Source organism: Balaenoptera musculus, chromosome 3 (assembly GCF_009873245.2).
Source record: "Balaenoptera musculus isolate JJ_BM4_2016_0621 chromosome 3, mBalMus1.pri.v3, whole genome shotgun sequence".
Taxonomy (NCBI): domain Eukaryota; kingdom Metazoa; phylum Chordata; class Mammalia; order Artiodactyla; family Balaenopteridae; genus Balaenoptera; species Balaenoptera musculus.
Genome location: NC_045787.1, coordinates 113,906,872 through 113,922,798, shown reverse-complemented (window position 1 = coordinate 113,922,798; position 15,927 = coordinate 113,906,872). Strand labels below are relative to the sequence as shown.

At 44.0% G+C, this 15,927-nt stretch overlaps 1 protein-coding gene across 1 annotated transcript in view; it reads left to right on the top strand.

The window, feature by feature from the left end:
- KLHL3 (kelch like family member 3) overlaps positions 1 to 15,927 on the top strand; it is a 114,419-nt gene that overhangs the window by 70,219 nt on the left and 28,273 nt on the right. The window contains exons 7-8 of the mRNA XM_036849221.1: positions 7,934 to 8,050; positions 11,705 to 11,854. Coding sequence (XP_036705116.1) covers positions 7,934 to 8,050; positions 11,705 to 11,854 — 267 coding nt within the window. The remainder of the gene's footprint in view (positions 1 to 7,933; positions 8,051 to 11,704; positions 11,855 to 15,927) is intronic.

Genomic DNA, 15,927 nt, shown 5'->3' with positions numbered 1-15,927 from the left:
CAAAAATCTATCTTGGCTGATCACTGTGACTATTTCACACATCGTTGAAAAAAAGCTCAGAGTAAGTGAGCTTGGAGTAAGCTCAGAGACATGAGCAAATACAAAGTGCACCGCTCAACTTTTTACAAAGTGCGACACCCGCAAAGCCAGCATCCAGATCAAGAAACGGAGCTCCAGGCCTTCCTTCCAGTCACTGCCCACCATCCCGAGAAGCCAAACTACTATTCTGACTTTGCAGTAGATCAGTTTTGCCAGTTTTTGAACTTTGTATAAATGGAATCCTGGTGTGTGCATGCTTTTGTGCCTGACTTCTTTTACCCAGCATACTGTTTTGCATATCATTTCTAATGCTTACAACAGCTCGCAAGGCCATTTGGAGAGGAGGAGACCAAGGCTTATTGACAATAGACAGCTCTGTGATTTGAAGCTGACTGTGTCTGCCACCCAGGCCCCTGGTCTTTATTAATGAACCCCCACCCCGATGGGGAGACCCTTACTCATTACTATTCAAGAGCTTGTTGGGAGTTCCCTGGTGGCCTAGTGGTTAGGACTCTGGGCTTTCACTGCCATGGCCCGGGTTGAATCCCTGGTTGGGATCCCGTGAGCTGTTGGACCTTTCCCCTTGCCAGTAAAGGGCTCCCCCCTTTACTCAGTGTGCAGGAACATCTGGCTTGGCTGCCTCAGTAACTTAGGGGGTGGGGTAGAAGGATCGGGTTCATCTGGTATTTTCTAGCCAAGGCTTGTGCTTATGTTGGAGGTGTGAGCCGAGGACTATGAAATCCAATTTCCTCCATCTCCTTTCCACATAGCAACCTTGTAGCACTCAAGAAATTGGTTCTGGAACATGAAGCAGTGAGGAAATGATGCTATTTCTTTGTCTAAAAGTGAAACCCTAAGTGTGCCGTGTGGGCAGCCAATTATTTCATCGTGGGGCCCATGAAAAGTATTTTCATCTGAGTAGACATCACCCTGTCCCATGATTGAGGCCACAGGGTCTCTGCTTAGATTTTACAGACCAGGGGTTGACACAGTTTTCCTTTAAAGGGCCAGATAGTAAGTATTTTAGGCTTTGTGGGCCACAGAGTCCCAATTCAGCTCTGCTGTTGAAGTGTGAAAGCAGCCGTAGACGATTTGTCATGAGTGAGTGTGGCTGTGTTCCAAGGAAATTTTATTTACAAAAACAGGTGCATGTGGCCTGTTGGCTGAGGTTTGCCAGCTGGGTAGCTGCTGAGAATAACGGGTAAGAGCCTGAGCGCTGGCGATGGGCTGGTGTGGGCCCAGCCCTGCTGCTTTCTGGCTCTGGACTTGGATGAGTCAGTCAATAAGGGGCAGGAGTGTCTACTCAGTGGCCGTCAGGAGAGTCCATGGTTACAGTGTCTCTGGGGAGTGTGGCGCAGGGCCTGGCACAGCACGGACATGCACTGCTGCTGCCGCTACCTGTTGCCCCTTTGCCTTGGCCAGTCCTTTGATGGCAGGGGCCGTTGGGAGCGATTTTAGGCACATAGGCTAGTCAGAAGTTTATTTGCTTATTTTCCAAGCATGACGTCTAAATGAAAAAAAATACGCGGCCTTCTCTAGCTGCTGAGAAGGTCACCGTTGCTGCCGAGTGCTGTGGCTTTCACAGCTGAGTAGGTAAACAGTGCAACTGAGTGGAACCAGTTAGACAAGTCAAGCCAAAAATAAAGATAAGGTTAAATATCAACGTCATTACACTCAGCCTGCTTTGCAGCTTTTATAACAAAGACTAAGCTGGTTGACAGCGAAGGGCGTGATCAGTAAATCCCACCTACTCAAGGCCTTGCAGTTCATTCTTCGTGAAAACTTTCTCAACCGGTCACCCGCTCTGTGCCTGGCACTGTGCTCGGTGGCAGGAAGTGCAGGGGCAGAGCTGGTACACTTCTCACGCTGCAAGCGTTACAGTCCAGTAAAGGGAAGTGGGAGGAAGTGTGGGTAACCACAGTGCAGGGCAGAGCGGGACCATGGCTGCCCACCTCCTAACCCAGCAAAAGCAAGGAGTCTCCAGCATCCTTTGGTCTGTGGCCTGGCTCTGCCCTCCCCACCAAGGTACCAGCCTCTGCTTCCCCAATCCTGCTGTCTGTTCCAGCCTGCTTACATGCTTATTCTGAACTCATTTGTCCATTCATTCATTAAAACATATTTGAGTGTGTGTTATGCACCAGCAAGTAAGACAAGGTCCCTGTTCTCAGGGATCTTAAGGGCTACTTGAAGAAACACACAACTGTTTACAAAATAATGTGATAAGGGTGAGACACATAGCTCTGTGACAGTTAATAATTTTAAAAAATGAACTAGGCAAGGAGGATTTCCATGGTGTGTGTGTGTGTCTATGTTTGTACACATATAGGTTATTTTATATAGAAATGGTAGCAAACTATACATACATACTGCTCCTTCCCTTCTGTTCCATTCCACTCAGCTCTCTTCCCTTCCCTTCCCTTTCTGATGGATTCCTTCCTGATATCTTGTTCAATCTGAGTATGCTCAGCCTGACTTAAGTATATGTTTAGGGAATAGGGCCAAAGCATTATTAACATATCAATACACACAAAAATACAGTTAGGGTAAGAAAAATTGGAGGTTTTTTACCCACCCCGGGAGATATAGCTTTCAACTTTGAATTTTGAAATTGTAAATTTTGTTGTAGGATTGAGATCAAATCGAGAAATTAATTGAGAACAATCAACGTTATACCACGTGGGAGATAGCTGACATACTCAAAATATCCAAATCAAGCACTGAAAATCATTTACACCAGTTTGGTTGTGTTCTTTCCTTCTCCCTTCCACTTTTTATTTTGAAAAATTCCAAACCTATACTAAAGCTGGAAAGAATGAACATTCATATACTCTTTACCTAGATTCACCACTTGTTAACGTTGTGCTTCACTTGCTTTCTCTTTCTCTCTCTATTTAATCTTTTATTTTGCTGAACCATTTGACAGTAAATTGCAGACATCATGACACTTTACCCCTAAGTATTTTAGCTTGCACCTCCTAAGAACAAGGAAATTCCCCTTTCTAGCCATAAACCATTATCATACCAAAGAAATGTAACACTGATACAATAATATTTTCTAATATCTAGTCAGCATTCAAATTTCCTAACAGTCTCAGAAAAAGTCTTTCATGGTTGTTTCTTTTTAATCCATGATTCAAACAAGGATCATGCCTCCCGTTTAGTTCTCATGTCTCTAAATCCCCTTAATCTAGAACTATCTCCCTGCCTTTTTTTTTTTTTAAGTGTTTTACATAATGCTAACAGTTTTGAAGAATCCAGGACACCTGTGTTGTAGAGTGTCCCACACATGGAGTTGTCTGATTGTTTCCTCACTATAAGATTCAGGTCAAACATTTTAGAAAGAATACTACCTAGGGGATGCTGTTTCCCTCTCATTAAATCACATTCAGGAATGTATTGGGTTGGCCAAAAGGTTCGTTCGGTTTTTTCCATAAGATGGCTCTAGTAGCACTTAGTTTTTGGTTTTCCTTTTTTTAAGACTTATTATTTATTTATTTTTAAAATTTATTTTTGGCTGCATCGGGTCTTGGTTGCGGCACATGGCATCTTTGTTGAGGCATGCGGGATCTTTCATTGCAGCACGTGGGCTCTTTGCTGCGGTGTGTGGGCTTCTCTCTAGTTGTGGCATGTGGGTTTTTTTCTCTCTCTAGTTGTGGCGCGTGGGCTCCAAGGTGCGTGGGCTCTGTAGTTGTGGCATTCGGGCTCCAGAGCATGTGGGCTCTGTAGTTTGTGGCACACAGGCTCTCCAGTTGAGGCGCGCAAGCTCAGTAGCTGTGGCACGCAGGCTTAGTTGCCCTGCGGCATGTGGAATCTTAGTTCCCTGACCAGGGATCGAACTCGCATTCTCTGCATTGGAAGGCGGATTCTTTACCAATGGACCACCAGGGAAGTCCCACTTAGTTGTCTTTAACTTCATTTGAAACAACTTTGTTAGATTGTATTGTGACAGCTGTCATATTTGCATGCATTTAAAAAAAAAAGACATCAAAATTGGTGAATTTTTGTGTAACCATTTTAATATTGAAGATGGAAGGAAAAAAGCAACATTTTCAGCATATTATGCTTTCTTATTTCAAGAAAGGTAAAAACCAACTGAAACGCAAAAAAAGGTTTGTGCAGTGTATGAAGAAGGTGCTATGACTGATCGAACATGTCAAAAGTGGTTTGTGGGGCTTCCCTGGCGGCGCAGTGGTTGAGAATCCGCCTGCCAATGCAGGGTACATGGGTTCGAGCCCTGGTCTGGAAGATCCCACATGCCACGGAGCAACTGGGCCCGTGAGCCACAATTACTGAGCCTGCGCATCTGGAGCCTGTGCTCCGCAACAAGAGAGGCCGCGATAGTGAGAGGCCCGCGCACCGTGATGAAGAGTGGCCCCCACTTGCCGCAACTGGAGAAAGCCCTCGCACAGAAACGAAGACCCAACACAGCCATAAATAAATAAATTAAAAAAAAAAAAAAAGTGGTTTGTGAAGTTTTGTGCTGGAGATTTCTCGCTGGGCGATGCTCCACAGTTGGGTAGACCAGTTGAAGTTGATAGCGATCACATCGAAACAATAATTGAGAACAATCAACATTGTATTTTGTGGGAGAGAGCTGACTTATTCAAATACCCAAATCAAGTGTTGAAAATCATTTGCACGAGCTTGGTTGTGTTCATCGCTTTGATGTTTGGGTTCCACATAAGTTAAGCGAAAAAAACCTTCTTGACCACATTTCTGCATGTGATTCTCCACTTCAATGTAATGAAAACGTTCTGTTTTTAAAGCAAATTGTGATGGGAGATGAAAAGCGGATACTGTACAATAATGTGGAACGGAAGAGATCATGGGGCAAGTGAAATGAACCACACCAAAGGCCGGTCTTCATCCAAAGAAGGTGATGTTGTGTATATGGTGGGATTGGAAGGGAGTCCTCTATTATGAGCTCCTTCCGGAAAACCAAACAATTAATTCCCACAAGCACTGCTCCCAGTTAGACCAACTGAAAACAACATTCAACGAAAAGCCTCCAGAATTAGTCACCAGAAAATGCATAATCTTCCATCAGGATAACGCAAGACCGCATGTTTCTTTGATGACCAGGCAAAAACTGTTACAGCTTGGCTGGCAAGTTCTGATTCATCAGCCGTATTCACCAGACATTGCACCTTCGGAATTCCATTTATTTAGGTCTTTACAAAATTCTCTTAATGGAAAAAAGTTCAATTTCCTGGAAGACTGTAAAAGGCACCTGGAACAGTTCTTTGCTCAAAAAGATACAAAGTTTTGGGAAGATGCAATTATGAAGTTGCCTGAAAAATGTCAGAAGGTAGTGGAACAAAACAGAGAATATGTTGTTCAATAAAGTTGTTGGTGAAAATGAAAAATGTGTCTTTTATTTTTACTTAAAAACCAAAGGCACTGGGCTTCCCTGGTGGCGCAGTGGTTGAGAATCTGCCTGCCAATGCAGGGGACACGGGTTCGAGCCCTGGTCTGGGAAGATCCCACATGCCGCGCAGCAGCTGGGCCCGTGAGCCACAATTGCTGAGCCTGCGCATCTGGAGCCTGTGCTCCGCAACAAGAGAGGCCGCGATAATAAGAGGCCCGCGCACCGCGATGAAGAGTGGCCCCCGCTTGCCACCACTAGAGAAAGCCCTCGCACAGAAACAAAGACCCAACACAGCCATAAATAAATAAATAAAATAATAAAATGAAAATTAAAAAAAGCATCTAGTTCTTCCTGCCTGAGCTACAGACTCTTCATGTGCCCCCTCCTATTATCTGCTGTCCCCACTGGGAAATACAAAAGTTAAAAAAAAAAAAAAAACCGAAGGCACTTTTTGGCTAACACAATAATATAAATTTGTCCTATTTATTAGTGGTGCTGACTTTGACCACTTGTTAAAGATGGTGTCTGTCAGATATACCCGTTTGAAGCTCCCCCACTCTCCCCATGTGATGAATAAATAATCTGTCAGGTGGCACTTTGAGAACCGTGAATATCTTTTTTCCCAACAACTTTTCACCCAATGATTTCAGCATCTATGGGCGATCTTTGCTGAATCAGTTATTACACTGGTGGTTGCAAAACAATGTTTTTCTAATTCTGTCATCCCTTTTACCTTATTAGAAGGCCTTTCTCTGGGAAGAGCAGCCCTTCCCACACTTTTTAAAGTGTCCTTATAGACTCATGGATTCTTTTTTTATTCTTTGGGTTATGATTCATTACTATCCTTTTCTTTTAACTAAAAATATTTTAAATTGAGGTATGATTTACACACAGTGAAATGTATAGATATTAAGTGTAAAATTAAATTCATTTTGACAAATGCATATGCTTACATAGCTCCCGCCCTATCAAGATAAAGAACATATCCATTACCAGAAGACGTTTCCTTTGGCCCCTTCCCAGTCAGTGCAGAACTGATTTCTTCATCATTCTTTTTGATGTTTAAATTGTCCCAAACGACGGCAATGAAAAAGCGCCATCTAGCTCGCTCTGTGTTCGTTGTGTCCCCCTTAATCTTTGAGCACTTTCTTGCTTTCTGGCACAAGAAAGTGTTTTGTCTTATTACTAGTTGTTATTGTTATTATTGTTTTTTAACAGCTGAAAATATCCCATGGTATCGATACTAGTTTAATAATTTCTCCACTAGTGGATTTTGGATTGTTTCCTTTTTTATCCTGTTACAAAAACGCTGCTGCAAACATCTTGGAACACATATTCTTGCACCATTTTTGTGAATGTTTTTGTTGATTGGAGCTCTAGAAGTGATATTTCTAGGTCAAAGATATGCACATTTGAATTTTTGATTGATATTGCCAAATTCTTCCTTCCCTTCTTAAGCCGTGTTAGTTAAGTTTCCATTAACAGTGGTGGTTTCCCCGCTGTCTTACCAACATTGAAGTTTATGTGTCTCTGTGTATATGGTGGTGCAGAGTTTGAATTTGAACTTAACCTTGAGTAAGGCAAACATCCAAACCATAGATTCCCCTTTTTGGTTCCAAGCCCCATTTTGATTTGTATAGAAATGAAATCTCTCCTCAAAGGAGAGGTTTGACCCAAGGAGAAATTTTTGCCATTTTCTGTCATTCAGTGTCACATTCACCATTACAGCCAGCTTTTTTTTTTTTTTTTTTAATAAATTTATTTATTTATTTATTTATGGCTGTGTTGGGTCTTTGTTTCTGTGCGAGGGCTTTCTCTTGTTGTGGCAAGTGGGGGCCACTCTTCATCGTGGTGCACGGGCCTCTCACTATCATGGCCTCTCGTTGCGGAGCACAGGCTCCAGACACGCAGGCTTGGTAGTTTTTGGCTCACGGGCCCAGTTGCTCTGCGGCATGTGGGATCTTCCCAGACCAGGGCTCGAACCCGTGTTGCCTGCATTGGCAGGCAGATTCTCAACTACTGCGCCACCAGGGAAGCCCTACAGCCAGCTTTTGCAGAGGATATCTTTATTGTTTTTATTCTGCATTAAATGAACATGGGAGATAGATGAAGAGACGAGGATGTGTGATGGGGATGATGACATTACCCCCAGGGCTTCTGGTCCTCTTAGACAGTCTTTGTAAAATTTGGTTCAGAGTTACTGCTCTGTATTTCTACCCTGAGGTAACTACTGGAATTGATTTTTGTTTTGCGATGAACCTTGATGATTCTGTGTTTGGGGTAGCAGGTTTTTCTTAGCGTACCTGTGTGTGTGTGTGAGAGAGAGAGAGAGCACTCTCTGATGTCAGATAGTAGACTTTGTGTTTTTGTTTTAAGTATTAAATTTAAAGGTGTTTAAATTAGCTTAAACACCTTTGTGGGTGACTTGTAACTTTTCTTTCTTTTTTCAGGTTGAGGAAGTTGTTTGAAAGCTGTTTAAAGTTATTGTCTCTTTGCAAAAGTTACCTATGTTGATTTTCCTTACAGGTATTTGAAGCTGTGATTTCATGGATCAATTACGAGAAAGAAACCCGTTTGGAGCACATGGCAAAGCTGATGGAACACGTCCGTCTCCCTCTCTTACCAAGGGATTACCTTGTCCAGGTGAGTGCTGTGTGAAGAACCAAGCACTTCCCTGCTCACCCAGGCCTCCTAGGAGTAGCAGTGGGCAACCCCGGTTGTATGGAGTGGCGAGTTTCATGGGTCTTTTCTGTGGAGTGAGGGCACCAACCCACTGGGTTCAGTGTGAGGCATGGTAGTGTAAGGTTTAAGAGCATAGGTTTGAGAATGAGACACTTAGGTTTAGTTCCTCCTCTTCTATTTCTTAGCTTTGAGCCTCAGTTTCTTTTTCTCCAGAAGGGAAATTATACTAGAGCCCAGCAGGGTTGTTGTGAGGACCAGAGGAGTTGTAAGGATGCAGTTCAGGTGTTAGCATGGAGCTGGGGATAACACGTGTTCAACAGAAGTTATTAGCTGCTTTTGTTGTACAGGACTGAAGCAAGAAGGGTCATTTCCATCATGTTTCTATGTTCCCTTTTTGCCTTTGTGTTAGGCAACTTGGGGCCCAATTCAGGACTGTAAAAACCAGCTCTTAACAAGTGCCTGGAATACATACTGCATCTGCTTCCTCTAAAACATGGCGCCACATATTTTCTCATTTAATCCTTATAACAACCCTGTGAGCAGAGGTTAAAATCCCCTTTTTACAAATGTGGGCTTTGAGGCTTATGGAGGTTGGGATTTATCTGGAGTCACCAGCTAGTAGGTGGCAGGGTCAGGATTCAAATCCAAGTCTGTCTGGCTCTAGAGCACCCACCTTCCCTAAGCAGGTGCCACCTTTAATACTTTCTCTTCTGTTTGTGTATTACATGACTTAACTTTGTAGTGTCAATGGCATTAGATGTTTTCCAAGCAGGCAGAGGATAAAACTTAAATAGATAAATAACAAGTGCCAAGGCAGTAGGCCAGTCCTCAGCCGTCCTCAAGAAGTCTCTGCAAGGAATGGCAGATGTGAAGCCAGGATAAGGGGAGGTTCAGCAGCCCAGCAGCTGAGCTCTGTCACTTCTTGACCTTAAGACACTGGGCGAATCCTCAACCTTGCTAAGCCTCTGTCTTCTCATCTGGTGAAAATAGCCCCGGCCCTTATAGGGTCGTTTGGGGATAGAATGAGATGAACCACGTAAAGCCTACAACCCTGTGTTCAGTGATATCTCTGTTGTCTTCACGACCACTGCTACCATTGGTAGTAGCGGGAGAGAGTATCCTTACCAACACTTATAAAGTCCTCAGCTTGTGATGCTGTTGATCACAGGCCTCAGGAGTCAGTGGAATGTTCTCTGAATCTCTGAACCTTAGCCCTCTTCTCAGGGGCTGGGGCGTATATTCTCAAGCCTTCATACGTGCCCTGCGTTTTACACTTTGGATGGCACCACTGCCACCTGGTGGCCGCACATCCTTCGTGTAGGAGAGGCCCCCACAGCAGAGGTACCGAACGCACCTGAGCTCCCCGTGTCAGAGCCAAACCTCCCACTATCCTGAGTGGGGCCTGACCACCGGTGAAGGCAGACACCTGGCCTCCAGCACAGTCTCACTTTCACAAGGAGGAAGGGCAGCTTGTGGACTTGGGTTCCGGAGAAAGCTAAAGGGGCTTTGGATACCCCTACGCACAACCTCTGTCAGGTGCCCACAATGGAAACTTAATGAAGACTTTAGGAAATAGTTCCTGGGTTATTAGGGCAAGGTCAGGTTTAGATCTGGAGAAGAAGGAGGTCAGAGACAATGTGCATGAGAACTGTTGTGTGGGACATTTTTTTTTTTTTTAAGGTTTTTTTTTTTTTTCCAGAACACCTCTGGAAGGAGATGTTTCATTAACACTCATTTGACCTTGAAACCTCAAACTAGTCTAACCACTGGGGATGGCTGATGGTAGAGGAGGAGGAGGAGAGAAAGGAAAGCTCTGGGCAGACCTGTACCAACACTGACTTCTGGCGGAGTTGTTTTGTTGTTGTTGCTGTTTTCTTTTAATAGCTAACAGTTATTAGGCTTTTATTAAATATTTACAAATATTGTGCCAAGTGTATAACATGCCATATCTTATTTAAAAATGTGTCCTTGTGATAAAATATGTACAATATAAACTTCATCATTGTAACCATTTTAAGTGTACAGTTCAGTGGCATTAATTGCATTCACTGTGCTGTACAACCATCACCATACCCATTTCTAAAACTTTTTCATCATCCCAAATTGAAACTCTGTACCCATGAAATACTAACTCTCTCAGGGAGCTTTTCATTCAAGCCGAATGAGTTCTTTGGGAGAAGTAGCTATTCATGCATTTTTCCTTCTTCCCAAGCTTTTAAAGAGATCGTCTCCCACCCTTTTTAATTTTTAACTGACCCCAAACGTTTATGATTTGTCCCTACCTGCCTCAATCCCTCAGTAAGAGGGAAAAAAAACCTTCCAAGAAAACGGAGTGTCCCTGGGGATCGTCTGTGGGGAAGGAGGTCCAGAGATAACAGAGGCGCTCTCACTGATCCTTCTTTTCCTGCCATCTCCAACACTGCCCAGCAGGTGATGGCCCTGGCCACATTCCCATTCCTAGTTACAGGTGGGGGACCCAGGAGCGGCTCAGCCAGGCCTATGCATGACAGCTTGAGGGCTGAGATAATTGAGGTGGGGAGGCCCTTCTCATTCTCTGACTGGACCTGAGGGCCTCTGGGTCAGAACCCTTGTCTTGTTCATCATTTTCTCCCTGGCGTCCAGCACTGAGCTGCCCAACCAGGAGACATTCAATCACTGTTAGCTGCTGAATGGAGCTGACCTTGCCAACAGCTCCCAAACAGTCCAGCAAAGAAGACATGAAGTAGCCTCTGAAGACCACACTACCCCTTACAGATATGCCACGTGGCAATCTGACCTGTGCCCAAGGGTGGAGATTTGAGAGTCAGGGTACCAGCATGGTTCACCCTTAGCTTTGCTTGTGAAATATTTAGGCCTACGCTTGCTGAGCACCTGCTTAAGTCCTTGGCTCTAGAATAAGGCATGAAGAAGCCACTGCCCCAGCTTAGACGGGGTCCAAGTGGAGGTCAGTTGGTGGGGCTTTTGTGCAGGACATTCTTTCTGCTCTGATACCACTGCTCCGTTGGAGAGTGCCTCACTGGACACTTCTCCCTGAGGCTTGCACTGTAAGATAATGAATATGAATTCTTCTTGAATATCGCCTTATTATACCCAGTGCCTCCAAAGGTTGGCCGATGCATCCCACCATTTTCCTCTTTCCCTCCCTCTCCTTCTCTCAAATATCTGGCCATTTGCCTTAAACATTATAATACGTTCCAACCAGAAGGCATGTGGAAAGAAGCTTTAGGGACAATCAGCTGTCTTTGTTTTGCATAATCTCGTTAAGCCTATAAACAAGCAAACAAACACAACCTGTGAGGTTGCGGGGGACTTTAATATGCCCATCTTACATCTTACAGGTGAGGAAACTGAGGATCAGAGGAGTTAAGTGGTAGAGCTGGGATCTGTATCCCTGTCTGCTTGATGCCAGAGCTTAATCACTTACTCCATTGTGCTCTTGAGATGCAGGAGGTGGGCACTAAGCTGTAACTCTGTGGACCTTTGTCTTAGGGTCTGAGATGGTGCGGTGTGGGAATGAATGAGTGTGAGAGTACAGGAATGACTCAGCCCAGGGAGATGGCTTGGGAAATGGGGCCGAGTTCTGCAGCAGGATCACCTATGGGTTATTACCTCTAGACAGTTGAAGAAGAAGCTTTGATAAAGAATAACAACACCTGTAAGGACTTCCTCATCGAGGCCATGAAATATCATCTGCTCCCTCTGGATCAGAGGCTCTTGATTAAAAACCCAAGGACCAAGCCCAGGACTCCAGTTAGCCTGCCCAAGGTAAGCCTCAGCCCAGTCACTGCCAAGAGTTGGAACTGTGATCTGGGAAAATGGCCTTGTACTCCTTTCTCCAAGTCTCTCCTCACCCATGGCTGCCCTGCATCTCGGTTGTATTTACCACCTAGGAGATGGAGTCTGCTGGTACCTCTGTCTTCCAGGGTCTTCCTTTCCTAAGGGTTTCAAGGTAACCTTCACTGTCGCCAGGGAGGTTTGAGAATAACTCAGGTCTCTTTCTTCTTCCCTTCCTGTGTTACACCATGGTTTGGGCTCTGTTTCTTTTGGAAGCAGAGGAGTAGCTGGGTGGGTCTTGACGTAGTGATGGCCACAGCAGTCCTCATTCTAGGCCATTCTTTGAGTCAGAACAGTCCTAGTATGGTTTCTCCCCTCACCACAGAGCCATAAAGGACAATTAGGGTCTGCCAGAAAGGGAAAGGGGCCCTTAAGGAGTCCTACAGGTAAGGAAGTGGGGGAAAGATATGGGGGAAATGAGAGCATGTGAGGGGGCAGCCAGGGGGGGGGAAGGATGAGCGTAGGAGGGGACACCATGATGGAGGGTCTGTGCTGGGTACTGGCGCGCTGGTTCCCTGCAAGTCCCCTCCCCTCCGTGGTCCTCAGGTTCCTCACCTGTAGAATGAAGGATGCTGCACTAGATGGTCTCTAAAGGCCTTTCTAGCTTGGCATTCGAGTCGTCTTTCCAGGATCCTAACGCGAAGTCTAGGGGGAGGTCCCAGCCAACCCAGGAGGAAGGGTAGAGGAGAGGAATGAGTCGTGTTGGCTCATCCACTACAAGTAGGCAGCACCCAGGGATTACCTAGGTCCTTGCCTTGTCCTTCTCTTCCTCTTTGCGGTTGGCTGCCTTACTCCCCGCCTGCTGCTTCCAGGAAGGGTTTCACGGGGCTAGAGAAGCATGTTGTCCAAGACCAGATATTTGGATTTTCCGAGGTTTGCTTCTCTCCACTCTGCTTTGTGACCCCAGATCATGGAGAACATAGTGGTTGCAATGTGAACAAGGATTACAAATGTCCCAGATAATAATATAAGCAGCTGACATTTATTGAGTACTTACTGTGTGCCAAGCAGTGAGCTGAAGATATCACATAGAAAGTAGAGGCAGTTATCCTAGTTCAGGAAGGAGGAAACTGAGGGTCAGAGAGATTAAGTGACTTGCCCAAAGTCAACACAGCTAATGTGGTGGAACCAGGTTTTTTTTTGTTTTGTTTTAATAAATTTATTTATTTTATTTATTTATTTTTGGCTGTGTTGGGTCTTCATTGCTGCGTGCGGGCTTTCTCTAGTTGCAGCGAGCGTGGGCTACTCTTCATTGTGGTGCGTGGGCTTCTCATTGTGGTGGCTTCTCTTGTTGCACAGCACAGGCTCTAGGTGCACGGGCTTCAGTAGTTGTGGCATGCGGGCTCAGTAGTTCTGGCGCATGGGCTTAGTTGCTCCGCGGCATGTGGGATCTTCCCAGACCAGGGCTTGAACCCGTGTCCCCTACATTGGCAGGCGGATTCTTAACCACTGTGCCACCAGAGAAGCCCCCTGGAACCAGGTTTTGAATTGAGTCTTTCTCCCGCTCCAAACCTGTTCTTGAACCCTTACCATCCTGCACCTGCTCCACCTTTGTAAACCTGATTTTTACCTACCTGTCTGCCTCCTGTTGCACAGTGCCAGCTAGGAGGGGCAGCCACAGGGTGTGGGTCTCAGCCTTGGGACCATTTGCCTTATTGCATGTTGATGCGTTTTGTTTTGTTGGAATATTGCATCAAAACTTCTTCATATTTTTCAAAATGAAAATAACTTAGCTTTCTTTGATTATAGAAATGTATGCTCATTGTAGATTATTAAAAGGATACTGCGATTTTGAAATAAAGTAAAAGTCACCTGAAATCCCTCCACCCAGGGACAGTCACTGCTATCATTTTGATGAATTTTCTTCCAGACATATCTCTGTGCACTTATTCACAAATAGGTCAAACTGTACACTTTTAGATAAATGGACTCTTGCTACACAGATTGAAATCTTTTTCTCCTACTCAACCAGATGCTACAGACTGCATTCAATGTTATCAGTATAGGTAAAAACAGCATTTAAATTGTAATAGGTGCATGGCATTTATTATATGTATGTGCTATTATTTGTGTAACTGTCATCTATTGATGGGCCTTGCAATAATTTCCATTTTTTAAAATATCTAAACGTATATGTGTCAAATATCCTTTAAAAGATGGCATCTTGTTTTGGTTTGCATTTCTTTAATTGTGAGTAAGATTAATCTTGGTTTCATAGGATTATTGGCATTTGTATATTTGGGGGGGTGTGGAAATTCCCTGTTCATGTCCTTTGCCCATTTTTCTGTTAGACTGTATCTTTTTTATTAATGGTTTTTACATGCTATTTTTAAAGAGTTTAGGTCCTTGTATGTGTTTTACATATTTTTTTCTTAGTTTGTAGTTTGTCTCTAAACTTGTTTGTAACATTTTGAATCCCGAAAAATAATAAGTAGTCAAATTAATCTATCTTCTGCTTTATAGCTTAGGTTTTGCTTAGAAATGTTTTCCCTGCTCTGAGATTTAAAAAAAAATACTCTGTGTTTTCTTCAAGTACTTTTATGATTTCTGTTTTACGTTTGACTCTTTGATGCACTTAGAATTTGTTTTGGTGTAAAGAGTGAGGGTAGGAATTCAGGTTTATTTGTATTGCAGATCATGAGGCTGTTGCCTCAAAGTTATCTTATTAAATAATCTCTCTCTCCCATGGACTTGAATATCAGCTTCATTATGATCTAAATTTCTGCCAGTTTTGTGTCTGGAGAATATTGATTCTAAGGTGCACTGTTGTTTTGTGTGCAGGCGTTTTTTTTATATCCTGGGTTTTCAGCTGGCCTTATTGCTTGTCTGTGACTTTTCTCTTTGAAAACTGAGGTTCTCATCCTATCTAATATCAGGTTAATGACGTCTTTTCCTGGGGAGTGTATTCTGGAGCTAAGGAAATGGTGCAGAGCTGGCCCATTTTCTTTGTGTGGTGACCCTACCCAGTGGCCTCTCCTTTTCTAGGCTCCACGTCTGGCTTTTACCGCATACACCCATGAAAAGACAGTTTTGAAAATCAAAGCCAAGTTTGTGTCTGAGCCTGGACTAAGCATGCTTGAGACAACCCTCCCCCCGCCCCCCACCTCTGCAACATACCTTGTGTCCCTTCCCAGATATTGAGTCTATAACTGAGAAGAATCCACCCCTTGTTTCAGGAGGCCAAAGTTGTCCCCTGTCGCCTCTACTCCTTAGGAACCATTTATTTTCCAAATGAAAATGTTTAGGTTTCTGAGCACATAGCCTTCTGCAGGCAACTGGAACCATGATTTCCTTTGAATCTGTTGAAGGAATTTAAAAAAAGGCGTTGCTGCTCTTTGCCTCATTGTTCCCCCAGCTTTAATCCTTAAATGATTTAAGGTTATATTGTCCACGCTGCTTCTCAGACTCTACTCCTGTCACCATTGTGTGGGCACTTGAATTAACAAGATCCCCACTGTGGGTTTGAGGAGTGGGGTGTGCTGAGGGGAGCTGTCACTTTGAGAATTATGGACTGTGCCTTATCTCATTAAATCATGGTAATAATAGGTCAGTGCTAGTCATATCCCTACTTTACAGAGTTTAATCAGAGAGGTTAAGTAACTTGCCCAGTGACACAGCTAGTAACTGCAGAGCTGGGGTTTGAACAAGGTCTGTTCCACTCCAAAGTCTCGTACCAAACTGCCTTCAGGGACAGGTTTTCAGGTTTTGGTGGCAGATAAAAAAAGATTCTTTTCTTTCTCTTCCTTTTCTTTTCTCTTTTCTGTCTTTTCCCTTCCTTCCCCCTATTTTCCCTTCCTTCCTCCCTCCCTCCCTTCCATCCTTCCTTCCCTTCATCTTTCTTTTTCTTTCGCATCAAAATATTCTTTAATTAAAGCTCTGTAATATCTCATTCATCTCACTGAGATGCATTTCTAATACATTTACTTCTTTTTTTTTAAGTTAAGACTTTATATTTTTAGAGCAGTTTTAGATTCATAGCAAAATTGAAGGGGGACTTCCCTGGT